General features: G+C 46.4%; 5 protein-coding genes across 6 annotated transcripts; 2 read left to right on the plus strand and 3 right to left on the minus strand.

Annotated features, from left to right (window-relative positions):
* Positions 1 to 225: 225 nt before the first annotated feature.
* LOC117587683 (tyrosine-protein kinase Drl) lies at positions 226 to 15697 on the minus strand. Its single transcript, XM_034278576.1, has 4 exons — positions 15011 to 15697; positions 1201 to 2542; positions 813 to 1109; positions 226 to 706 (listed from the first exon to the last, which is right to left on the minus strand). Exons 1-4 carry the CDS (start codon positions 15120 to 15122, stop codon positions 595 to 597), a joined length of 1863 nt encoding a protein of 620 aa, XP_034134467.1. The 5' UTR covers positions 15123 to 15697; the 3' UTR covers positions 226 to 594.
* Positions 15698 to 16788: 1091 nt separating this feature from the next.
* Positions 16789 to 20822, minus strand: LOC117587682 (protein pigeon). 2 transcript variants are annotated; one of them, XM_034278575.1, is made up of 9 exons: positions 20671 to 20822; positions 20211 to 20612; positions 19862 to 20154; positions 18609 to 19802; positions 18318 to 18550; positions 18039 to 18253; positions 17751 to 17975; positions 17529 to 17683; positions 17247 to 17380 (listed from the first exon to the last, which is right to left on the minus strand). In XM_034278575.1, exons 1-8 carry the CDS (start codon positions 20732 to 20734, stop codon positions 17559 to 17561), a joined length of 2751 nt encoding a protein of 916 aa, XP_034134466.1. In that variant the 5' UTR covers positions 20735 to 20822; the 3' UTR covers positions 17247 to 17380; positions 17529 to 17558. The 2 variants fall into 2 exon arrangements, with proteins under 2 accessions (XP_034134465.1, XP_034134466.1); XM_034278574.1 differs by lacking the exon at positions 17529 to 17683 and having other exon boundaries at positions 16789 to 17380.
* Positions 20823 to 21038: 216 nt separating this feature from the next.
* Positions 21039 to 22721, plus strand: LOC117587910 (tubulin gamma-2 chain). The gene is made up of 4 exons (XM_034278891.1): positions 21039 to 21156; positions 21209 to 21411; positions 21473 to 22063; positions 22120 to 22721. Exons 1-4 carry the CDS (start codon positions 21108 to 21110, stop codon positions 22648 to 22650), a joined length of 1374 nt encoding a protein of 457 aa, XP_034134782.1. The 5' UTR covers positions 21039 to 21107; the 3' UTR covers positions 22651 to 22721.
* Positions 22722 to 23602: 881 nt separating this feature from the next.
* On the plus strand, positions 23603 to 24138 carry LOC117587681 (small cysteine and glycine repeat-containing protein 5). Its single transcript, XM_034278573.1, has 2 exons — positions 23603 to 23743; positions 23804 to 24138. Exon 2 carries the CDS (start codon positions 23892 to 23894, stop codon positions 24060 to 24062), a length of 171 nt encoding a protein of 56 aa, XP_034134464.1. The 5' UTR covers positions 23603 to 23743; positions 23804 to 23891; the 3' UTR covers positions 24063 to 24138.
* Positions 24139 to 24418: 280 nt separating this feature from the next.
* Positions 24419 to 24677, minus strand: LOC117587771 (keratin-associated protein 9-1). Its single transcript, XM_034278707.1, has one exon. The coding sequence runs from the start codon at positions 24672 to 24674 to the stop codon at positions 24522 to 24524; it is 153 nt and encodes a 50-aa protein (XP_034134598.1). The 5' UTR covers positions 24675 to 24677; the 3' UTR covers positions 24419 to 24521.
* Positions 24678 to 25867: the final 1190 nt, after the last annotated feature.

Genomic DNA, 25867 nt, shown 5'->3' on the forward strand with positions numbered 1-25867 from the left:
ATGGCTCTTACTAGCACTACGATTCTTAGACATGAATACACTTACAGCTAGATATACGTTTCGGTATTTTATTGGTATCCCACTAGTGCATAATTAATATTTATAATGACTGCCAGAGCTCTCGCCGCGAAACAACTCGCCTAAGATCGGTATTCGGTATTCGGTATTCGGTTCGGTAATCGCTTCCTATCCTAGTACTGGGGGGGGGGGGCTATGCATGCATTGTTTGCTTTTGTTTTGTTTTAGTTTAGGTTGAAACTTTTACCTGTTCTTTACTGGGCGTTACTAGCTCTTCTTACAGAGTCTAAGAGTGTCTATAACAGGGTCTTCTAATGTTTTGCATTGAAATGTCACTTGTCCTTAAACGCTAGACCTATAGTTAAGAGAGTTTTTTATGGGGAGCAGATCTTCCCACTCCTTTTTGCATAAATAACTGTCATAATGTGTGTGCGGGGCAATCGGTAAGCCCCGCCTCTAGGCGCTACCATTTAAATATGTCTTTGGGAACAGAGTGGACGACGTGGTCTGCTGGAATATCTTGCGACGTCGCCTCTTGTTGTATTTACAGGTCTTGGCATGCTTCAGCACCGCTGGTTAAACATATCTGGTTATCTGGGTGTGGAACTCCGACAAGCAGATCTGCAACTGGCTGAACGAGGGCCGCTCGGCGGGCATCGAGGCCCAGCAATAGGCCATAATCGTAAAGCTGCAAGTGATAAAAAAAAAAACAGAGAGGAAGGCAAAATCTTTAGTGACGGCAAACAGCAAAGAGTGTGGCAATGGGTAAGCAAATAGTTCTAGGGGATACTTACAGCTCATCGGGACAATTGAAGGGCTGTGCCAGGCGATAGCCATCCTTCAGATAGTGCTCCATCTCGTAGGGATCGATTTCGGCATAGGGCAGCTTGCCCAACGTGCACATCTCCCACATGAGCACGCCGAAGGACCAGACGTCGCTGCCCTCATTGTAGTGGGACTTCTGCAGGGCCTCCAAGGAGAGCCACTTGATGGGTCGATACTCGCCATCGCCCAGGCAGTTGTAGTCGCCGCAAAACAGATCCCGACTAAGGGCACTGTCCGTCAGCTTCACGCGCAACTGATCATCGATACTGAGGAGAGAAAATATGAAGGATGGCAAAGGCGTTCTTTAGATTGTACCAAACTGTACCGAAGAGGGGGCATGGGGATGCTTCAACTTACACACAATTCCTGGCCGCAATGTCCTTGTGGATGACTCCGTGATTGTGCAAGTGCTCCATGGCCATGGCCAGCTGGGAGGCCATCAGCACCGTCTGAATGGTGGTCACACTGCGAGCGTAGGAGGGATCCTGCAGGAAGGTCTTCAGGTTGCGAACACTGCCCGTGGCCGCATAGAGCACGAACGGGGTGGCATAGTCCTCGATGGAGATGCCCAGCACGGAGAGCACGTTCGGATGGATGGCCTCGTAGAGCATCATGGACTCCTGGAGCAGGAGATTCACTTGCAGCTGGCTGGCGTGTTGCGCCACAGTCTTAACCAGAACCTCCTGACAGTCATTGTAAGTGCCGCGATAGATGCGCCCAAAGTTTCCCTCCTGAACGAGGCAGGAGAGACGCACCCGGCACTTTTGGACTGTCAGCTCCTGGAGACGGCGGTTGAACTCCTCAGGCTCATGCTCATATTCGCGAAATGGCCGCGTCAGTGTCGCGTATGTGGGGGTGATGGTCGATGGGCAGACATAGATCGAGTTGTGGGCCGTCGACGAGATCGTGGGCAGTCGCTGGAAGCTGGAGGTCTTGATCAAGTGCACACCGTTCGAGGGATGACGCTTGGAGGGACCCTTGGCACAGTAGGCGATCAGAATGAGCGTGGACACGAGTACCAGGGCCAGAATGCCGCCTACAATGAGGGTCACCAGGCCGCTGGCCGGCGGCACAAGGTTTTCCCTCAGCATCGGATCAAAGTCCCGCCTGGAGCCGCCCGCATTGCCATTGTCCCGACCGACATTCACTGGCGGCTGGGTCGCTAAATTCCTGTGCTTCTCCTTGTCATGATCCTTGTCACTGGGCGCCAAGTGCCCGTTGGCCACCACATGCTCCTCGTTGTGGTCGACATAGTGAACATCCTCGTGGCCGCCCAGGGCTGGCTGCAGCACTTCGTCATCGTCGTACTCCTCGTGGGCGCTGTCCTGCTCCTCCTTCAGGCAGATCTTCTTGCGCTTGAAGATCAGATTCGTGTTGTTGTTGGTCGCCCGATCGAGGATCACCTCCACGTTGATGGTGACGGTGACCTCGGCGTTGCGCGTGCCCGAACACTTGAGTGCAATGCCCCAGGTCTGCGGCTCCTGCGGCACGTCCCCAATGCGAGAGATGTTCAGCAGCGGTCGTGGCAGCACATCCGTATCCGAGGTGGCTATGTTGATGCTGTACGGCAGCGGATGCTCCACCAGCGACTGCCAGGTGAATGTCACATCGCTGATGTTGGCCGGCACGGGAACGGCAAAGTTTAGGGCATAGTCATTGATGGCTCCCTCGCGCACATAGTACAGCTCCGCGGAGACGCCTGCAACGAAAGAGAGGGGAAAGACAAAACCATTAACAATGCGCGTTGCATTCGGCTGTGAGTCTCGGAAGAACCACCCGTGACGTCTGCTTAATCAATCACCAGGGATAAAAGTTTGTTCTCCCCCACCACTGTATCACAACATGGCAAATATCTGTCCATCGAAACACTTCAATGACAGATTGAAGGAGTTAAATGGATAAACGAGCAAAGGCGACGTCGCGTTACTGCGAATTCCAAACAACAGAGCGCAAAGAAAGAACGAAGAAGAGCGAATTCAGGTTGAAGCGAATTCAGACAAGAGCGAAGAGCAGATCGGCGACAGAGAAACCGAGCGAGTCTGCGACGTAAAAAGCTTGCGAACGACTTAAAAATACAATTCTTACACCACTTCGTAAACTTTATTTGAAAACCTCCATGTAAATATGTGTGTATCCCTCCCTCACTGATATCCCTCCATCCGTAGCTACACCTGTCTAAGGCCCTGTCTCTCTCTATCTCTCTCTTCGTCTCTCTTTCTGTGTATCTCCATTGTATCTAAATTTTGACAGCTTGTGCATGTTTGCCCCTTACGCTGAGGCTGTAACTGTTACCTGTCTCACATAATATTTTTAATTAAATTAGCCGTACGATTACTCGTGTTAAGGGGGCAGCGTCAGGTGACCCCTACCTGCCTTTCGTTTGGCTCAATAAATCAATCAACATTTAGGGCCAGAGTGTACCCCTGGCCAAGACACGCGACTCCGTCTGCAACTCCGACTGCGACTAACGCGGAGGCGTGGCTCGGTGGGTAGTTTAAATGTTCATGCTTAATTAAGGCTGTCCCTGCCTGGCTGCTGCATGTGTGCGTTGCATGCCCCGGTCTGCACCCGTGCGCCGTGCGCAGCGAGTGGCAATATTTATTTTAGATTTTTATCGCAGTTGCAGTTGCTCCGTTGCCCCCGCTCGCAGTTACATTTTATTCTGGTACATTTTATTTTAATTTATTCCACTTACGCTTCGGCCTATTCATAGAGAGAAAGAGAGGGAGAACGAGAAGGAGAAGGAGGTGCATAACGCGGTATATATTTATATTCATATCGTACTAATTAGTGGGGACAAGCAAGCACTTCCAGCAGTGCCTCTCCGGTTCTTTGCACGCTTCGCTTACACTCGTGGAAATGTAATTAGTAGCGGCGTCCTGGTAGGCAGGGGAGATAGAGTTGGAGTTGGAGTTGGGGTTCGAGTTGGAGTTGGAGTTGGAGTTCGAGGTCTAAGGGCAGATATGAAAAACTGTCGCATAATGAGCTGATGGAAGACTGATGATATCTGCTTCACTGCGGGGGGGTCAAAGGGTTAATGTAGTCCAGACATGTGAGGTGCAAGCTGCACAAAAATTAAGGAAAATACCGAAAAAAACCCGACGAACACAAAGCTTGAATTACAATTTAAATTCTTGTCCACAGATGAGTCTCAACCTATTACCCCAAACAATTATAGACAAGTAATCGCAATTTGTTTGGAACCAACCCCCACGTCAAGCCTCGCAACCCCTCGCGACGCGTTTTGCATTTCAACTGCCGGTTCGAGTGCTAATTAGTGCTGATTGCCCAGCAAATTAAGTTGATGCCAGGCAGGGTAGGGCATGGCAGGGCAGGTGCCGTGCTGAAAATCGATTTTCTCCCAGCTTCCATCAATCAAGGCATGAGGCGTGAGGCAGCAGCACCCAAAAAACTTATACTTCAAGTGCCACTGACACATAAATTCGGCGCTCAGCAAAAAAGTAAAAGTTTTGGCTGCGCGCAGGAAATTCAAAGAAAAAGGAATAAGAGGGAAACAGACGAAAGCAATTGAGTCGCCCGCTGTGCTGTGCCAGTGGCGGATAGAAGAGTTGACTTACAGCAACAGTAAAATCTTTGTCGGCTAACACACAAAAAGCTGCCTTTAATTTGACTAAAAAAATGTCTTGAAAATTCGTTCTCCATCGTTGGAGTAAATCTCTCTCCGACTGTTCCAGTTCCAGTCAGCGAAGGCGATTTGAATTCATGGCACGACATCTATTTAATTTCAATTACAACCCTAAAAACGCCATGGCTAACGCATAAACCGAAGGAAAAGAGGAAAAGAATTGCCAATTTTTTGAGCTCATGCGAGTGGTGGTGTTCCCACCCCACTTTCCGGTTGCCTTTCAGCAACCCGTCCAGACCCTAATTTATGCAAGCCCCAGAGCCAGCCAGACAGACCAGAGTGAGATTTTCAGATCAGAGCCAGAACAGAGGCAGACCCGAGCCAGAGCCAGAGCCAGACTATCCGAGTGTTGTAGTGGGTAGTTTGGATATTATTTTATGCTTTCTTAACATATTTTTTCTGTTGTTCGCTCTTCGCCCACATTGCGTCACTCTCGTCTGTTAGGGTTTTGTGATTGGGTTTGGAGTTTGAGTTGGAGTTGGAGTTGGAGTTGGAGTTTCGCAGGCCATAAATCCGAAATTGTCTTTTGACACATGAATATGTTGTGCATTAAAGCAGACCCCAAGCGAGAGACAACTTCGAGGGAGGGATATTGTGGGGGGAGACCCGGAGTCAGACGACATTTTTATTACCATCTGGGGGAGTTATCTGGGACTTGGCCCCGCGGCTGATGATGACATTTGGTTGGGCATTGGCCTAGAAGCTGATGCTGATTTAGGGCCATAGAGAGACAAGGGTTGTGCAGCCATCTAATGGGTTGTGCCATTTCAATCTCCAACTCCAAGCCAGAGCCGCAAATTTGTCTAGGCCAAAGGCAGGCACATCATAACTCAAGCCTTTCCCTCCCTTTACTCATTCGCTTTCCTTTGATGCTCAAACTAACTCCTAAAATGCAGCTTGCAGCTCTCCAAATTATATGTTAGTCGAGGATGCTGATTAAATTGCAATGGAGTGGAGTCCGACTCCGACTCCGACTCCGACTCTCAGCCTGAGCCTGAGTCTGAGTCTGAGTCTCACCATAAAAGGTCAAGAGCAGACATGGGAGCCCGACCAAGGTAAGGCAATTTTTATGCACAAATGGTCATGATTCGTGGTTGTCTGGCTTGGGCTTGGACCTGGACCTGGGCCTGGGCCTTTGCCTGGGCCTCTTCGCACAGCGCGCTGTCTGACCAAACAACTTATCATCAACTTGCACCGCTCCACACCGCTGCTCAACTCGGATCCGATCTGCAGAGCGTCAGAGTGTAAGACAAACAAGCCAAAGGACATGTGAAGTTGGGGCCTCTCCTCTCTGACAGTCTCTGCCAGTATGCCAGTCAGGCGCAGGCTGTGTGGCAACTTCATCCAGTAGCTGCCAAGTATTTCTATTTGTATTTCATCGCTTCAGCTCGAGCAGCTGCAATTTTTTTTCCCCACACTCTTCGTACGTCTGAGTCTTGGCCTGGCTCTGCAGCCGTGATGCTGAAGCTGTTTCTGTTCCTGTTGCTGTTCTTTCCTTTTTCTTATTGCCTCGCCTGCAGCACAAACGCAATCATCATGTCCCTGTCCGGCCCGGCAACTCCCCACCTCCAGAGCTGTGTATTTTCTTTTTGCATTATCACTTCGACGCTCTTTGAAGACTCCCTACCCCTACCCTTTCGTTCCTTTCGCATTCTTGGCCTGGTCAACACCATAAATTCTGCGTGGCAGCCTGCAGTGGTGCATAAATTATGTTACCAAACGCTGCTAGATTTCTATGACAAGGCCCATAAAAGGAAACGCATTACATTTATGGTTCAAGCAAGGCAATGGGAAGGTCTGCTTTGGGCTTCTTTTAATTAAAAATGTAAATTCTGTCCGTACTGAGAAAGGGAACAAGATTTTAATTTTATTTGATTTTTCCTCTGCGTTTGTTGAGAAAACTTAGGCTGTAAAACTCCTTGAACTATTCCCTCTGCTCTGAAAATAAATGAAGTTCTCGAAAGGACTTTGCTATCGCTCCACCAACCGCACCTCGACTGAACCCATTTGGGTCAAGACACTTAAACAGCTTAATTATGCCCCCACTAATCTGTAATTAATCTAATGCCGGAGCCACTTGGCCGATATATGCTACAAATTACCCTTCGGCTCGGCTCAAGTACCTTCGGAGCAGGCAAGCCGCAACTTGGGCAAGTCGACACGGAGCTGCCATTCGATGTGATGTGAAGTGGAGTCCTCTGAACTCATAAAAAAATCAAAAGGAGCATTAAGAGGGAAGGTCTTAAATTTAATGTGATTATCTGAAGAAGTAAATGTGATTATTATCGGAGAGAGCAGATAGCAGGCAGCCGACACCTGGCGGCAGCAGTAAACCAGCAAAAGCCGCAGGGAATCGTGGCAACACCCCCACCCACCCACATCCATCCACCCATCCATCCATCAGTCCTGCGCTCCATAACAGTGATTTCTTTGCCGAAGAAACGCTGGGGGCAGAGACAGTCATTAACCTGCCACTGGTGCAAAGTTTTCTTTCAATTTTCCAGGGCAATCCATGGCAAATGTTGCCAGCTCTGGCTCTGGTTCTGGCTCTGGCTCGCTGCTATCTTGTGCATTGCGTGACGTAATGAAATTTTTATCACCTTTAGCTGAGGGATCCGTCACTGTCGGTTGTCTCTGTATCGGTGCCTAGGCGCAGTCATAAAATGTGTGTTAAGTCATAAAGCGAGGGCGGTGCTCGGGCGAGCAGGTGCCCCCAGAGTGTGTGTGTGGCCCAGTTAAAGGTGGACGGGAGATGGGAGCTGGAAGCTTTCCTTGAGGTTTACGGTGCGGTTTCGGCCTGCCTGCCTGGGTCAGCCTTCTAATGGCGTTGCGGCTTGGATTTGCATCCATGGGTGGTCGACCGGCCCAAAGACATTCCACAACAAAACCCGCAAAGTCGTATGTGAATTTGTTTCTGTGAGCCTGTGCTTTGTGAGCCTTAAGTAAACAGCAACTTCCTGTGCTGAAATTTTTCAGAGTTCTGTATAGAGGGGCAGGCCAGGGCAGAGGCTTTGAGGTAGAATTTATGAACAATTTTTGACAAGGCAGCAGGAGCAGTTAGCGGGCACCTCGGGGGCATCGCACACAGCCCAAAAACCAACACAGAGAGAAGGCGAGAAGAGTCTCCCAGTGCACTGGGAGAACATTCTGAGTAGTGGTTAGGGCACATTCATGATTTATTGTTTGTTCTAGTTCTTCTTTCTCTTTTGTTGTTGATGTTCAGCATTGTGCATGCATTCGCTTTGTTTTTTCTCTCAGTGTTGCTCTGGAGGAGAACCAACGCACATATTTTTCAATAGCACCCCCGGGATGCTGTAATTTATGGCTCTGACCGAGTGAGGAGCTAACGGGACACGGGACACGGCACACGGACTCGGTCGTATTGACTTTTTGCCGAGCAGCTGCTGGTAGGCAAACAATAAGCACAAAAAGAGCGGATGGCAAGAGTGCCAAGCGGGGGCAGAGAACAGGGAAGAGAAGATGAAAGTGCAGATTAGCATTGTTGCATTGGTGGCACTCACTGGTGGCTTACTCGTAGGTGGTGTGGCAGCCACTGAAGTGGACACTGTCTGGACGCAGCCCCACCTTTTACCGGTGGCAAGCGTGAAAAGTTGTTCGGCCTTTTGTTTGTGCCTGGTAGGAGTAAGTGTTTTTTGGGTCAAGCAAACACAATGCATATGTATGTACATATCTGTACGTTTATTTTGGGTATGTATTCATTCGTTAATGAAAAGTGGTTGAGGCTTTACTTTTTATCATCTTGTAAGCCCAACAAGGCAAATGGAAAAAACACTTTTTTTCGGTATCCCACCCGAACAGGGGCAGAGTGGGGGTCGGCCGAATTATTTCTGTTGTTGCTTTCGTTGGGAGTGGCTCATCCCTTTTACCGTTTATCCTTTCCTTGCTTTTCGCTCCTCCGTGGTCTCTTTCAATCATCAACTCTGGTGTATAAGTGGCGTGTGAGAGAAAAAACAGTTACAGCTTAGCGCCAGAGATAATTGCAGGAGATTTTGGTCAGTTTATTGTAAGTTAAATACAACATCAACTGTGGCTGTATGTGCGGGCGAGTGGCACTCTCTTTCTCTCTCTCTCTCTCTCTCTTTTAAGTCTCAGTTTTGAAATTAATTGTAATGCGATTTCTATGCATATTCTTTTTATTTTCATTCAGAAGCTGTTGAGTCCGCTTTTTATCTGCTCACTTAATAGATTTCCATTTGAATGCTTTCAATTCATTCTGTTATTTATTTATTCATTGGCAGCCCCGCTACCCCTGGCTTATTCCACATTTAAATATGTTAATGTGTTAATGTTGCTAATACTCCCCGGTTCCATCTCATTCTCTCTATCTTTGTCTTCCTTTCGTTACACCCAACTCAAACAGACACTCAACTCAACGCCCATTTGGCTGTCCAAACAAACGCACAAAACGGAAGGAGAAGGAGAGAGAGACAGGGAGAGCCGGCGAGCAGACATGATAATAACCGCGACTAATGCACGGGAGAACGCAAAGCGAATTGCATTCGCTGCGGAACGAATGTACCGTATACCCATGGGCCATAGCCAGCACACGCACACTTGCTCTCACACACATTCGCGCTCAGATGGGAGTGGAACTGTCGCGAGACTGTGCCTTGCTTTTCAGATGAATTCAAATGAATTTTATAAATATTCCGTATCATCGCTTAATTAAACTTAAAATAAACCGCAAAATAATCAGGGTGCCTGTCTTGCTCTCTTCACGTACCATGTGGAGTTTCCTTCACGCGTGACAGACAAATTCCGAGCAACGAGGCAGCCTCAGTCCGATTGAAGACATCAATTATATGGTCAAAGCGTTCTCTTGAATGTTTTGATTCGGCATATGTCAAGCGTAGTGTTGGGAGCCATCACGGCCTGACAAATCGAAACCGAATCACACAAGTGGGTTGATGCGCTCCGAGAGTCATTTTTGTATGCTTCGCATTGGTAATCAGTTTGTAAATTCTTCTTGTGTATTTTTAGTGGTACATGATGATAGCCGTAATACCGATCATACTCCCTCTTCTGGGAGAGCAACCCCTCCTCAGCTGTTGCGTAAGTACTGCGCTTATCCCATGCCATTCCATCCATTATTACCCATTAGTCCCCCACATGCACATCATTTTTGCGGCCCATAAGTGCTCCAAAAATTGTTAATTGCCAGAAATGTTATAAGAACACACACAGTTTCCCCTCGCGTGGGAAGCTAATGGTGCCCCTGCTTCTGGGATCGCTTCTGTGGCTGCCGAACAAACTTGTGCGGGCGTGTGAAATTTTCCAATAAGCTGCATTTGTAATATATGTTTGCGTGCTCCACCCATGTAGCGGATACTCGGAATTGTGCGGAAAGTAATTAGCATTATATTAATAGATGCCCTGACAGAGGCCCGTTCCGAGGAAGTTTGGCACGGGTAAAGCGACTCTCGTTTAAAGTTGAATATCGATTCGCACTCAACTGCTGCTTTGAGGTGCTTTACCCTTACCCACCCTCCAGACGTCATATCATATTCCCACAATCATTTCCAGCATCGAATGGATGCCACCTCCACCTCTCCTGCTGCCACGCTGTGACTCTTGTCCTTGTCGCAAGAAAGGAGTAAAAGCAGGAACAATGCAAGCCAATGAAAAAATTGAATACGAAATAATAAAAAATAATTTACGGGCTCATTACGAGAGTCATGTCAGGAGCCGCCGCCTGTGGAGGGTGGACAGTGGATGGCAAAGCAAAGGAAAGGCAGGCGCCCGCTTGGAATTCGCCAGCAATAAAAACATGAGTCGCTGCAGCGGCGCTGTGCACTGTGGAATGGGAATGGACAAAGCATGGGTGAAGAGTATCTCTTGCGAATCAATGTATAAATAACTCCACAATTATTCTTACAACTTCCTTTCGCTTATTTCGCATGCAGTTTTTCCATAGATGCGACCCACTGTGCTATGGCATCAGTGGAATGTCAGCCTGCAGGCAAACTGCAGGCAGAGGTTTCAGGCCCATTCTTCGGTTTGGGGGTGGGTTACATGTGTGTTTGTGTGTGGACCTGGGGTCCGTGCATGTCTCTAGCTTGGTGTCGGAGTAGCGGTAAGCGGGTAAGGTAAGGGCAGGGACTCAGCCACGATGCGGCGTGCTCAAGTGCTCGGGCCCGCCTGCTTCCCATTGAGTCGCGTCCCCTCATCTCAGTCCTTCTCTCTCTCTCTCTGGTCTCTCACCCACTCCCCTTATGCCTGACGGTGCCGCGCATTTTGCTTCCGGGCACAGTTCGTCCCGTTTGTTTGCATACCCAGCGGCAGGGGCAATGGCAGGGCGAGGGTCAGGGCGCTGGGGATTGCTGCTGTGTTTGCACGACGCATTTTGGTCCATTAAGTAGCACTGCCGTTGCTTTTGCCGTTGCTTTTGTTGAAAAGGTAGAATGAGGCCAAGCCGCCACCACCACCCCAGGAACGGGAATGACGGACGCGCCTGGAACGTTTGTCATTCTTGTGTGCGACTTTTCTCACTTTTGGCCCGTCGCATCGCCGGGGGGAGGGAGCGTTGAGTGAGGGGAGGGTGAGTGGCAGAAGGTATCCACTAGATACAATTGCTTTTGCCGTGCACGCGTCAGATGCTTTTGGCTTTGTTTATTTAGACATTTTATTTGCAGCTAAGCTGATACATCTGCCCAACCCAACCCTGGCCCACTAATCGCTCCTCATGATTGTGGGAAAAAGATTTACCCCTCAAAAAGCGACAGAGGAATACTTATTAAATGCGTTTAAGATGATTTGGCCGTTTCCCAAGGATTACCATAGACTTAAGATTATTTTTCTTTGGTTTAATCCGTTTGCCAAAGAAAAAAATGAAAATTGTGTTTCAGATTTACCACAAAAAAACCATACAGAAATTTCCAAATGAGAAATTATTGCCACAGAACCCACATGTGTTTGCCATCAATCCGGGGGCAGCCATTAAATCCGCCTCATAATGGACGCAACAATTTGTCTTGCCCGATAATTGTTGATGCGCGGCGTGCGAATGTGGCCAGAGCTGAGGGAAAAGCACACTCAATTGGAAATGGGGAAAATGTGACTCTCCCCTTTCGTGTCTGAGGTCCACCAATCATGCAAAAAAAGAAAACCCCAAGAAAGAACCATCCAAAAACAAAAACAATTGGATCTGATTAATTCAATTTGATAAGCAGTCAGAAAGAAACGGACAGCGCGGACAGTCGGGGAAGCACTTTAGATATGACAGGGAGCCGAAACACTTCCATTTCTTTCTGGATTTGGGTCTCCTAAGGGTAGCTCGTTGCGTGCTCAGCTTAATTGGAATGTGAAATATGATTTTAATTTAAATAAATTTAGTTTAATTGAAAGTCAGGCGAAACGGCCTGTCCGTAAAGCAATTACAGATAGTTTAATTCTTATTTAATTCATTTTTTATTGACAGCTAGGAAGCTTAAAGTGTTCCAAAAAGTGCCCCAAAGTGTGTGCTAGATAAAGCCATCCACAGCTTTCACTGTGGGATATTTTTAGAAATTAACTTCTAAAATTAGGTTTCTTTCGATTAAGTTAAAGATCATAATCCAATATCTAACAAGTCACTTATTGCATTGCTTATTATTGAATTGAATTCCTCTGAACAAGTGTCCGTGTGTCAGTTACATAAACACATTTGAACATGTGAAAACTTGTTGGTAAAGCTGTCGAGCTGTTTGTGTTTTTGTTTTGTGTTTTTTTGTGTCTATTATTGTCACACGCCACGGCTCCACTTTCGCTAATCATTTAGTGATTCAATTAAGCGCGAGTGTCAGGAGGAGTCAGTAACGGGGCGTGGCCACCCAACCATAACCAATTTTTATCCATGCCTTCGTAGCTGTTGTTATTACTGTCGAGTGCGTTGGCCCATGCTTATGCAACGTTCGGGGCGGGGAGTGTAAAGTGAATGCCTCTAAAGAGCCAATGACTTGCAGCACTGGAGAGTGATGAAGGCGGACACGTGTGTTGCATTCGCGGCAGGATTTAAGTGGCAGCTGAGATTCAACAACAAAATGTAGCAAATGCTGTTGCCGCTGGCTGCGTCATCGTCCTTGCTGTTGTCCCTCCCACTAATCCTTGCCTCAGAGTTGTGCATTTGCCAATTACGCAGCCAGGCAGCCAGGCAGCTGTGCGGGTTGTGCCAGAGTTGTTTATGTACAATCACATCTAGCAGGGAGTCTCAATGGCTTCTCCAATTCGATTCTAATATTAATTATTCTCTCTGGAAGTGCTCCGTCTGCCTGCTCCCACGTGGAGGCTTTAAGGTCTTGGGATGATGATGATGACGCTGTTTGCTAATTGAGTTCACATTACTTGCCAAAATATGTTTTGTATTTTTAGCCAAATGCTCTTTGGTTTTATTAGCTAAGCGTGAGTCGACAAGAAGCTGCCACAAGGATTTTAAGCAGTGGAAACACTGCATGAAGCTCCATGATGAATCTTTTTGGCCCAGTGCAAAATGTCAAATCGTTTAGAGAGCGCATGGGGATTAGCAAGTGTTGATAGACAGAACCCGAACCGAAACGTGACTGGCAATTGTCGATGCCAGGATGTGTTGTAAATGCCAGCGTGGATGTGCAGACAGCTGGCAGGGACTCGCAAAGTTGCTCAAAGTTTTGCCAGACGATGGCAATTTTTGGGTGACAAAGGCTGAGGAAAAGTGTTGCGGTAATGTTTCAAATTATAAATGATTTATTTATTGGTTTTAAATGGGTGAAAATTATCTGTTAAACATGCCAAATGTTTATTTGAGCTGAAAGGAAGGCCCTCAGTGTCCTCATTCTAGTTAGAGATGACATTTTTGTATACAAATGTCCGCTCTAACAACATGTGACCTCCTTTATCCGCCTTTATCCTTGCCAGGCCTTCATTATGTTGAGTCCTTCTGGGCAGTCGCTGCCACCGCAACGAAATCCATCAACCGGATCGACTTTTACATATCCGCTCTCATTTCGCTAACGAGCAGAGAACCCACTGTCCGCTGTCCGTTACACGCTGTCCGTTGTGCGATCCACACCTGATGACATGGTTTACATAGAGCGGAGCAATTTGAGCGCACTTTACTCAGTCAGCGGGGCGTTGCTTTTTGGGGCAGATGGATTTAACCTAACGAACGGTGAATGTGAATGCCATGCCCCCCCAACCAGCCCCCTCCCTGCAGCGGCAGCAAAACTCTGCTCTTGGCCTGCAGCTCCTCCGCTTTTTTGCTGTTGGGGTTGACAATTTAATTGATGTGCACTCCACACAAAGGCTTCTGAAGCCACCGCTGACAGAAATAAAATAAAATAAAAAATAGCAGTGACACCTAGCTATATGCACATACATATGTGTACACATAGGGAGGCGAAAGAGAGTGCCAGAAGTAGGTCAGGCTTGCAACCCGCTGTCAACCGCTGAATAATTGGAGAGGTTCGTCTCTGCCCACCCCCCCCCAGCCCAAAGCCAAAGCCAACCCCAATCCGTAAACCCAAAAACCCAACCAAAAGCCAAGCCGAAGAACCCCTCTGGCCACTGCTTAATGGGTTTAAATTTTGATTTCGTTTGACACAACTAATAAATTTCTTGGGGGCGTCAAGTGCAGGGCAACATCTCTCAACAGCGCCACTGATTGATTGTCTGCCTGGCCTGGCGCTCCGCCTGTAATAGGTGATAGGTGTTAGGCCCAGAGCCCAGCCCTGACAGCGCTGGCACTACATGAATTACGACGAGTGGCTGTGCTGATAACCGCCCAGATAACCAACTGATTAGCCCTCGCAGCCCATCCCAGCCCAGCCCCTCTATTGGAGTTGCACTCGATCCAATATTTACTCAGTCATTGAAGAGTGAAGGGAGCTGTGCTCCTGTTGCTGTGGCCATCAATCACGCTGTTTGGTCTGTTTGCACGAGCAGCCTGCAGCCAGCGAGTGTTGTAAATTTTACAACATAATTTTTGATAATGCTTCCCTATCTCCACGCAAACATCTCCAGAGCAAACGAACACTTTGCATGTGTTTTACGATTGCATTCCCAAACCCAAACCCAAACCCAAACCCTTTCCTGCTACTGATTTATTTTTTATGCCGCACGAACTGGGCTGTGCTGTAAATTCTTTGTGGGGCCCTGCGACACATTGTAAAACAATTTTTCTCACTTTTATTGCTCTCGGTGTGACATTTTTTGGCAGCGAGTATTTGGAGAAGATAAGCGGGTGGGAGTGGGCAAAGGGGAATTGTGGAATGGGAATGGCTTGGTTTTTGTGCCGGCTAAGTGTGAGGATACTTAAGCTTTCTGCATAAATACTAGTCAGAACCAATCGTAGTCTATTTCTATGCCACTGAGTTCTATGCGAACAATTTCCGACAGAGAAATATGTACAGAAAATATACAGAATATGCGGCATACATTGGGCCCTGCCCTTGGGTTAGCGGCCTCTCCCACTTAATTGATAATCGATTGGCAGCCCCAGACCCTGCAGTTGGAGTCGCACTTCTTTTGCGATTCTTTTGGATAACTCACCGATTAGCCGCAGCACCTCGTGCAGATTCAGAAAGATGTTTAGATGGCCCTGAACGCCGCTCAGCAGATAAAGTAATCCAATAGCGAAGACATTGCTCTGGATGCCGGCCATTTCGGTGGGTTGACTCAACACTTTGCTTTCAACGCTTTCAATTGTTTAATTTATTAAATGCCTTTACAGAGTTTTCTTGGTTCTGTTTTTTGGTTTTACTTTTACTTGGCAGCACTTGTGGCACGGGCAAAAACTTAAACTTTCGCTGCACTTGTTTAAACTTTAATTGAGTTGTCGGATGACAAATGGAATTATTTGTCAGTGCATTTCAACACAGAACTCGAATCTATAGTCGCCCGTGAAAGTCACCGACTTCAATCCGCGCGCTGGCTTTTCCGCGACGAATTTTCCTTGCGCGCACCGGTGACCCTGCTCGACGTATCAAAATGTAATTATTTCAAATTATCCCCGACTTGTTGCCAAGCCAGAGACTTATGTTATTTATTTATATCTTTAATTTTGTTGTCTTTAAATTTATTTATTTTTTGCAATAATTTTCGAGATTATTGTGGGAAAAGAAACTTCTGTCCGACACTACGTTGTTTCCTTGTCGATTGTCCGTTCAAATTTGTACCAACAATTATTTTGGATTTCATCAAATACGATACGATACGGTAAACTCGACGACGATTTGAAATTGAATGCACGCGCACGACGCTGCTTCGGTTTTATCAGGTTTCCCTTCGCCATACAAACATATTCCATTAACATGGGGAAGGGACGGAAATAGAGGATGGAAAATAAGGTGTCGACAATGGGTAAATACGTTTAAAAAATTTCAGGCTTGCAAGGTAAATACACCCTGCGAATTTCATTCAACTTTCAACTCTCTCCTCATTTTTGCGTCTCATATGCGAGTTCGAGTGCAGGACATGTTCGTGCTCATTTTTGCGTTGCATTGTTGAGCTGAGTTCGTTGGCACCTTATACACATGTTTGGAGGATTTTTCAGCATAGAGCGGTTTGCTCATTTTTGCGGTATTGTATTTAATGTTTAAGTTCACGAGTTTCTTTCGAATTGAGCGCGCATGTTGCTGGCATGTTGCTTGAATCCTGAGACGTCACAAGTGTTCGCAACACGAGGTGGAGTACAGCAGTATAGCTGCTGGGCATCCTACAATTAAATGCTGCAGCATGTTGTATTTTAAGAAGGGCATAATGGAACTGCATAGAATCTGGTTTATTTGTGAAATGAATTACTTTTTCTCAAGGGTATTCTGCATTGTATCGAGCTCCAAACATTCTTATTCGAACATGCTGCGGAAACAAATCATGTTTGTCAACATTTACAAGCAGCAATTGGTATACGCATCATGCTTGAGAACATTTGCTGCGGGTATAACAGTTTTAATACTTAACAGAACAGCAAAACTTGACAGTGCAATTCTAATTTAACAGCCAAATACCAACATATACCAAGTTTTGCTATTTAAATTTCAAAAAGTGCACAAGGACTGCAAAAAGTCGGTATTTATATTGAAAAATGGATTCCATATTAATATTTGAATAAGGCGGTTTTATTTGTGCATCATTTGTCATATGCAATAATAACTACCAAGCGATGCGATAATACGAAACCGGCGTAGAGCCACAAGGGGAATTTTAGTTATGTATTGGTCGGAAATTTTATGAACTTCGCTGGCAATCTGAAACGCTAAAAAAACGCTAATTCCTTTATTTAAATATTTTATTAATTGCTTATAAAGATCAGTGTAGTTCATTATTTGCATTATTTTTAGTGATAAATATTCCTTTTGTGTGCAATTGATCAAAACTAGAGTGGGTGGAACTTGTGTCGCGTGGCTCCCCATCCATCCTTTTTTAGCTTATTTTATTTATTTAAGTAGGTGGCAGCATCTCGTTTACTTAACGTCTGATCCACATGGAGTTTTGATCGCGTTTAATCATTATCCTATGCATTATATTTATGGTACGAATACGAATAATTAAGTACAAATGTTGGACTATTAGATTAGCTACAGAGAGATCATTACTACATAAATATGGAATGTATGTAAGCCTTTATACATATGCTGACAATAGGAACCATTGAAATAAAATTAAACACAAAAAAGCAACAAGGCTGGGTTCCAGCTTAGACTCTACTCGTGGTACACACTCAAAGGGTTTTCCAACCCGAATACTTGATTATTTTGACACAATACTTTGGCTTTATATTTTATTCCTCGATTTTCAGCTGATCCATGGAGCTTAGGGTTGTTTCGATGAGCAAGTTGTAGTCCAATTCGTTTAGACTCGCCTTCGCCGTCAGCAAATCGAGAAAAGAGTCCAAAGGTGACAAAGTTTCGGCACTTAGATCTGAAATAAAAGTGTTCAACGAGTTAAATATGCATAAACTACAACATGAAACATAAACAAAAGCAACAAAAAAGACATGACAGGACAGAGAGGACTGGCACGAGACACGAAATTTGATGAATGATTGATGGGCGCGGTCATCGCTTACCAGTCAACGATGATTTGAGATGGGAAACAGCTACCAAATGCGTGGCCGTTGCCTGAACACAAAGCTAGAAATGCTCAGGACGACCGTGGTTAAAATTATAAGCAGAAAAACCAAAACAAGCGAATGGCAAACCACAGTGAGAGGCTTGCCCAAAGCTGAACCGAGCGTGCAAAATGAAATTGAAACTAAAAATATGTAGGAAAACTGAGTGGAAAATCTCACCGCTCCTTGCATTGGACCGCAACTGATTGGCACAGGCAGATGGTCGCTGCTGGTGCGGCGCTTCCTGCTGCTGTCCCGAGAGGATATTGGCTGCATGCTCTCGACCACGGATCATGAGGCTGTCCGGATGCTGCCAGCATTTTAGCAGCCGCTGTGCGCGCTGCTTGGGCAGGGCTGTGAGCAGCAAAAGCTTTCTCTCGATGCCCAGCGGCGAGTCTTCGATATCTGCAAAAGGGAAGGGGCAGTAAGTGAAGGAAATCCCAATGAATACTAGGAGGTAATCCCCACCATAGACAATACTCTTCATGACATCCACTTGCAGCTCAAAGACGTGATTTTCCACATACTGCAGGAACATGTCAAAGTCCAAGGCTCGATAGCCCAGATAGGTGAAGAACGAGGAGAAGCCCTCGGGCAGGGGAAAGGCAATCGATTCCACGGCCAGACAATAACGCTCCAGTATGAGAAACAGCGAATGCTGCTGACTGCCAGGCATTTTGTCACTGCAAAAAAAAAACAAAATTCCCGTCACAACCATTGACAAAGTCGCGCATTTCCCTCACTCACATCAGTTGAAAGCCACGCAAAGTCTCCAGACGTGCATCCAGGCCAGTGGCGCGGCACACCAAAGAGCAGAGTGCCCGGGAAAGCTCCAGCTGTGAGGAGACAAACTGCGAGGCAACAGCATGGACATGAGCCGGAGCCTGCGAACGCTCAAAGAAGGTTTCCTTGAGCCAGCGAAAACCTGTCTGCGGCTTCGATGAATGCTTAACCAAGTGAACGCTTAGCTCGCGTAAATACTAAAAGAAAATGTAATCAGAGAAAAGGCAAATGGATAAAGAGAGTCCCTTTGCTTACCACAGATATGACATGCTCCTGCTTGCTGGCTGTGCAACCCTCCAGCTCTATGAAGGGCAGCACTTCGTTGCTGAACGGAAAGGCGCTGCTGCTGCTGTAGTCCCCGAAGCCACCGCCGCCCGTGCCCGTGCCCGTGCCCGTATCCGGCGTCATTGGTGTGGTTGAGCGGGACAAAGCCTCTGGCTGATAGCATGCCAAACTGAAGATCAACTTCTCTGTCACCTGCTCCGCGCTGAATCGCGGCTGCTCCTGCTTGGCTGACTCGTTCAGCAGATCCCACAGACGTGTCCAAATATCCGTGCGATAGGGCGACAGTCGCTGCTGCGGCGACAGCAGCATCATGCTCGTGTTGTGCAGCGTCTCGTGCGACAGTCCCACATTGATGTCAGCCACACGGGCGTGGATGGGTCGCGAAGCCACAGCCGTGGACAGCGGTAAGAGTCTCATCAGCGGCTTGGCATCTTCGGGCAAACCTCGCACTGCAGCAGCATAGCTGCCCGCCACGAGAGCCTCCTTCAGCAGGGCCACCGTATCGAGGGACAGAGGACGTTCCAAAATGGTATTCAGCAGCTCCGCGAGCACATCCAAATCATTGGAATGCAGCAGAAAGTAATGAATGATGCTGATGCGATTGTCCAGGGAGCTGTCATTTCGGAACGCCTCAATGAGATGCGATCTGGGCACAGTCAGCGAAACCAAATCCAGTGTGGCTGTGTCATAGGCCAAGGTGCCCCACTTCCTCAGCGGCACCAACTGCGTAAGATCCGGCCCCCGATTGTGCGCCGCACAAACGATGTGACAGATGGGCTCGTGCTGCAGTCCTACATCCAGCAGGTGCACAAAGAAGGCCGAGGAAACGAGCAAGTGATGCTGGCCGTGCAGGCTAAACGTGGGCCGCAACAAGCGTGCCTTCTGCCAGGGCACGCCAGGCATGACGCAGTGCACCACACAACCATGATGCAAGAGGGTCACCGAGTAGGCAAAGTGCACCTCCTGCTGCTCCGTCTGCATGGGCTGGTAGAGGTAATAATGACAGACAAAGAACATGCCCGAGCTGTCCGCCAGAATGATTAAGTTCAACGTGCTATCGTGCACGCGCAGGGGCACTGCATCGTCGTCATAGTTGGGCATGGAATCGCTTGAGTCCGCGTTGGAGCCCGTTGGCAGCTTTGGCAGATTTAGGGGTATATTTAGCTAGAAGAGGAATGCGAATGTATCCCTTATTCTTTAAGTTGGTTAGCTGGACTACCTACCACCGTTTCCGTTGGTTGTTTCTCGTTAAACTGAAAAGCGGACAGCGTTGGACTCAGCGTCGGAGCTGCTTGCTCGCCCGTTTCCTCCCGTTCGTCCATCAAACTGAGACTCTTGGCCTTTGGTTTGAGGTGTATATAATAGAGGGCCTGACACTCTGCATCCCACTGAGCCCAGCTAAAGTTCTTGGCCAACGTTTCCTGTGTCAATATACTGGTGTCCAAACGCCAGGCGCTGCCTTCCGGCTGCGTTGGGGTCGAGCTTTGCTTGACAATGCAATTGTACTGCTTGATGGCTGCAAGTGGAGAATGTGATTAGCTGCTGGCTGGAGTTCGTCCCACAACTACTCACATTCTTCGTGGGTGAGCACCAACAGCTTGTCCTGCCAGCAGGTGCGCTGTGCGCCCTCCACACGCCACAGAAATTGCGTCATTATCTGGCGCGGCGAGGGCTCCACGTTCAGTGGTGTGGGTGTGCCGACTTCAGTGCTGCGCACTTCCACAACGAACGCCTGATAGAACATTCCCTCAGTCTTGACCACATACGACAGGAGCGTCACGCTGCTGTTGATGCTCGCCTGGATGACCTCGCAGCAGGGCATGGTCCACAACAGGCGCAGCTGCTTTTTAGTCGCAAGGAAATGTCCAATGCACGTCTCACGTCTCTGTTCATCGTCCAAATAGTCAAATATCCAGGATGTCAACAGTGAGCCGTCCTGCTCCTGTCCTAAAATTCTCCATTCGTTCGCCTTTTCTGCTTTAATATTTAAATAGCAACAGAATATCATTTAAATCGAATCAAATCTACTTGCCTGTGTGCCCCTGGCTGGCCAGCAGACCGCAGAAGTTGGCGGCCAAGTTCTCCTGACGCAACATTGTGATTTTTATTTAAAATCTTTTCATTTGTTTTATGGGCAGACCGAATAGGAAAAAAAATCAATTTTAACAGCTGTTTTCGCGCCCAGCGGTGGGACCGTAAGCTGAGCGCAAAAAAAATACCACACAATATTGGTAAAATCCGGTGAAAGAAATGAGTAAGTTTTTCCCACGATTAAATTAAATAAATAATGCATTATTAAATGCTACTTTAATTAGTTTCTGAGTTCTGAAAAGTCCGTTGAGCATCAAAAAAGGCATTATCAAAAAAATATATTCGATAAATCAAATGCAACCCTATCACAGCAAGAACAGTTATTTTGAACATGTTTTTTTTGCGCATAGATAAAAAAAATAAAGTAAAACTTTGAAGATGCCGAGTGAAATAATTACACTACAATTGGGCCAGTGCGGCAATCAAAGTGAGCAAAAGCTCTTCAACTTGTAATTTCGGTTGCTAATTTTCGTTTCAAGTTGGTTTTGAGTTCTGGAAGAGATTGTGCCTAGAGCACGGCATATCTCCAGATGGAGTGCTCGAGGACTTTGCAGCCGACGGCCAGGACCGAAAGGATGTGTTCTTCTACCAGGCAGACGACAATCATTACATACCACGCGCTGTTCTAATCGACCTGGAGCCGCGTGTCATCCAGAGCATTATGACCTCGCCATATGCCAAGGTGAGTCGAGTGGCTTTTGGCTTGATTCAAGGCATGATTCGGTGCTTCTTTTCGGGCACAGCTTTACAATCCGGAGAATGTGTTTCTGTCGAAGCATGGCGGCGGCGCAGGCAACAACTGGGCATCGGGTTTTAGCCAGGGAGAGCGCGTGCAAGAGGAAGTCTTCGATATACTCGACCGTGAGGCGGATGGCAGCGATTCGCTTGAGGGTTTTGTGCTGTGTCACTCCATTGCCGGTGGCACGGGCTCTGGCATGGGCTCATACGTGCTCGAGCGCCTCTCCGATCGCTTCCCCAAGAAACTCATACAGACATACAGCGTGTTCCCCAATCAAGATGAGATCAGCGATGTGGTCGTGCAGCCCTACAATTCGATACTCACACTGAAGCGGCTGACGAAATGCGCCGATAGTGTTGTGGTGCTGGACAACACAGCCCTGAATCGCATAGCCACAGAGCGGCTGCACATTCAGACGCCGACATTCACGCAGATCAACAATTTGGTGTCCACCATCATGAGTGTGAGCACGACCACCTTGAGGTATCCCTCGTACATGAACAACAATCTGATTGGTCTGATTGCACCGCTCATACCCACGCCCCAGCTGCATTTCCTCATGACCGGCTACACACCGCTCATCACGGACTATGAGGTGAGTTGAGCTTTCATCCAAACCAAAACCCAAAATCATGTTTGGTTGGCTTCCAGACCAAGGCGAATGTGCGCAGAACCACTGTGTTGGACGTGATGCGGCGTCTGCTGCAGCCCAAGAATATGATGGTCTCCTCAACGGCTGACAAGCAGAATCGTCACTGTTTTATCTCCATTTTGAACATCATACAGGGCGAAGTGGATCCCACGCAGGTGCACAAGTCCCTGCAGCGTATAAGGGAACGTAAGCTGGCCCAGTTCATACCCTGGGGACCGGCCAGCATTCAGGTTGCATTATCACGCAGCTCTCCCTATGTGCAGACCGCTCACAAGGTCTCTGGCCTGATGATGGCCAATCATACGGGCATTAGCGCACTCTTTAATCGCGCCCTGGCTCAGTATGACAAGCTAAAGAAGCGCAATGCCTTTTTGGATAATTTCCGACGCGAAGACATGTTCAAGGAGGATCTCACTGAGCTGGACTTGGCCCGCGAGACTGTCGACTGTCTGGTGCAGGAATATGAGGCTGCCACGCAGTTCGACTATCGCCAGTGGAGTCCACGTGTAGACCCAAAGGCAAAAGCTTGAATTGTGAAATTAAGATTAAGCTGTTAAAGTTATTTTATAAAATTGAAAAGGGGCGGACCCTATGAATTACATATACCTAAATATTCTACAATAGGCTATGCAATGTCAACAATCGGATCACAATCCAACGAGAAGGCACGTTGTGAGACGCTTTTGAACGCGTCACAACTTTTATAACCGGTACATCTTCCAAGATGTTGCATGAGAGACCAAAAACAGAGCTACGACATGTAAACAGAGACTCTGCCCGACACCCTGCTGCCCGGCGTGTTCTGTACCCAGTCAGTCAGGTGTCTCGACCTTCGAGCCTCAGGCCCAGTGGGGAATTTCAGCTTACTCGTAAGCTTCATACATTTGATTGATAGAAAGGGACTTTTATTTCTTAGAGTGTTAAGCTTGTCCAGGATTTGAATCCGTTTGACAATCTTTTTGTGTTGACCCTGAACAGGCTTTGCCTTTGCACTTACCAGAAAATGTCTGTTCGATAGAATGAGTTCAGTTGCTTGCTAATTTCAATCCGATCAGGTGGGTGCGTTGTTTAGCTGATTCGAAAATACTTTCACAGGTGAGTGGGAGAGTAAAGGCTGAAAACTTGTCGAGGGATATTTTACATCAATCACAATTAGTTCCCATAGGCTCGTTAGGCTATTGTGAATTTTTATCAGAGCGATAGCCCGATCCGCGTCACACCTCCAGAGCCACCATGTGCTGCCCAAGTCGCTATTATCGGTGCACGCCGTGCGTGCAGTGCTGCCTTATCGACTGCAGCTACTGCTGCTTCCGATCGGACTGTTGTGGTCCTTGCTGCGTGACCACCCATCCGCCTAGTTTGTATGGCGGATGCTATGGACCATGTTGCTAGATTGGCTGAATGACGCACCCCCACGGACTGTCAAGCAACAGGCTTTCAACTTTATTTGGAACTCATTTTTTTAGTATACATAGTAGGCCCCGAGTCGATGTCAATGTTTACAAGCTACGGACCATCGGCTGGAAGTTCATTCCGACTTTGAGCCTCGTTGTGAACACAATACAAAAAAAAAACATTACATTTTCCAATAACTAACATCGTTTGGACTAATATTTTTTTGTGGTAAGTTGTTAAGAGAAAATTGTATTTAGAATTAATGAACATTCTTTTAATCTTTTACAGAACACTTGCGCTCTCTGTCGGAACTTACAAACAATCGTCTATCTCCTGGTTCCTGCTTTTTAGCTAATTAGCTTCATCGTTCATCGAGATGTGCTGCAATCCCGGTGGCTGCTGCGGCCTGCCCGCCAGCATTCAGTGCACCAATTTCTGCTTCAACTGCTGGACCGGCACGGCGAGCGTTCCCAGCTGTCGCACTGGCTACACGCCCTGCTGTCCGCTCTATCGCGGCTGCTGCGGTGGTCCACGAGGTTGTTGCTAGCAACGCTGCAAGATGTGCCCGAAATTAGGAAATAACATACAAAATCATCCGTGAATAAAAACCAACAAAAATAGTATTTTATATTTTTATAATCCCTCTGAATGCACTGAGAATTAATCGAGCCTCCTCCGTGAAGCGGCGCTGCAACTTTTTTATAAAGGCTGCTAATGTTGGAGAAGTTTAGGGGGAAGTGAAGCAGACATAGACTCGGCTCTTGATGCTGATTTAAAATACTTTTTGGAGTCGGTAACGTTTCCTTCTGATCTGAACAATTGTGATTATGATAATGTATTATAACCCGAAGAGCAAATTGAAACTAAAGCAATTCCAAATGTACAAATGAACATCCCATTATCTCATTTCTGTTACATTTAATGTTTTTTTTTTTTTACATTATCTTTTTGTTAATTGTGATCAGTAATCTCCTCAGCTAACTCCTTATCCTGTTCGTCCCCTGTGCTAGCAGCATCGTGGATGGCACGGACAGAAGGTGCACTGCAAGTAGGCTGGAGTGCAGGGCGAACAGCAGAGCTCCACGCAACATGGCGTAGAGTAGGGACCGCCACAAGGTGGACCGCAGTTCGGGCAGCATGAAGCAGGTCCACAGCACATGTTCTGAAGAAGAAATCCGTTTTTTAACAACAAATAATCAGCAACTTCAGACTGAGTATACTCACGGATGTTTAAGGGGTTGCCGTCTAAAAAGCTAAAATTTATTTGCTAATTTTCAACGGTTTGGGGCTGGCTAGTGAACTCAGAACACAACTAACAAAATAATAATGTAAATTTTTTCAATTATTTTCTATATGTTAGCAGGTTGAATTTGGAACTATGAATGATAAATGCACATCGAAAGCAAATAACAGAACAATCATTGATGACTTTGGGATTACTAGATGCCTTGTTTTCGGTGCTAGTAGACTCCAAATGTCAATACTCCAAATATTGTATTTATTTCCCAATCTTCCATTAAATAATTTTAAATTAGGACCTCAGCTAATCAGGATGAGATCAATTGATAGCTGGTCTTATGGATATTTTTAAATTGAAGATTAATACTTGGAGTTTTTATATATGAGATCGACCCCGAAGACCCTGTGAAACCTTCCGCTTCCAAGAAAAGTGTAAATTCGATTTGTATTGTATTTAAAAACAAAATAATTTTATTGTGTTTTGATGGAAATATAAATTCTTACAATAATACAATTGTGGTTGTTGGGTTTTTGTTGCTTGTTTGGTTTATTATTACTGATACACACAACATTTTTTAAATGTTAATTAATACCGTACATTAATATAATAATAATTTCATGTTTCGTTTTTTTTTTTTTTTTTGGTTTTTCTTATTTGTTTTTTAATTACTTCGAAAATTGTGGCCCCTAAGCATTAAAAGACTTTTTTCATCGTTCTCTTTTTTATTTTTTATTTTATGAATACTCGAATTAAGATGCAAGTTTTTTTTCGATGCTTCTTCCTGTTGTTGTTGTTGTTGTTGTTGGTATTCTCGAGTACCTACTATTCATAATCAGTATTCATAATATATATAAAATTCATAGAATAGAGTTTAGTCTCTTCCAGAACTAGCTCTAGCAAGTTTGCAGCATTTCAGATAATATTATAATGATGATTTCGTTTTTACTTTTCCATGTGTATAAAAATATTTATATATAATTTACTGCAAGTATTTGTTGCTCTTTGCTTTACTTACACATTACATTAATGAGTTTTAATCTTTTGTTTGACTTGTTTTGCCTTTTGTTTATCAAATGCGCATACAATACAGTTGGAATCGTAGTAATAATAAT

This window comes from Drosophila guanche, unplaced genomic scaffold (genome assembly GCF_900245975.1).
Source record: "Drosophila guanche unplaced genomic scaffold, DGUA_6, whole genome shotgun sequence".
NCBI classification, from domain to species: domain Eukaryota; kingdom Metazoa; phylum Arthropoda; class Insecta; order Diptera; family Drosophilidae; genus Drosophila; species Drosophila guanche.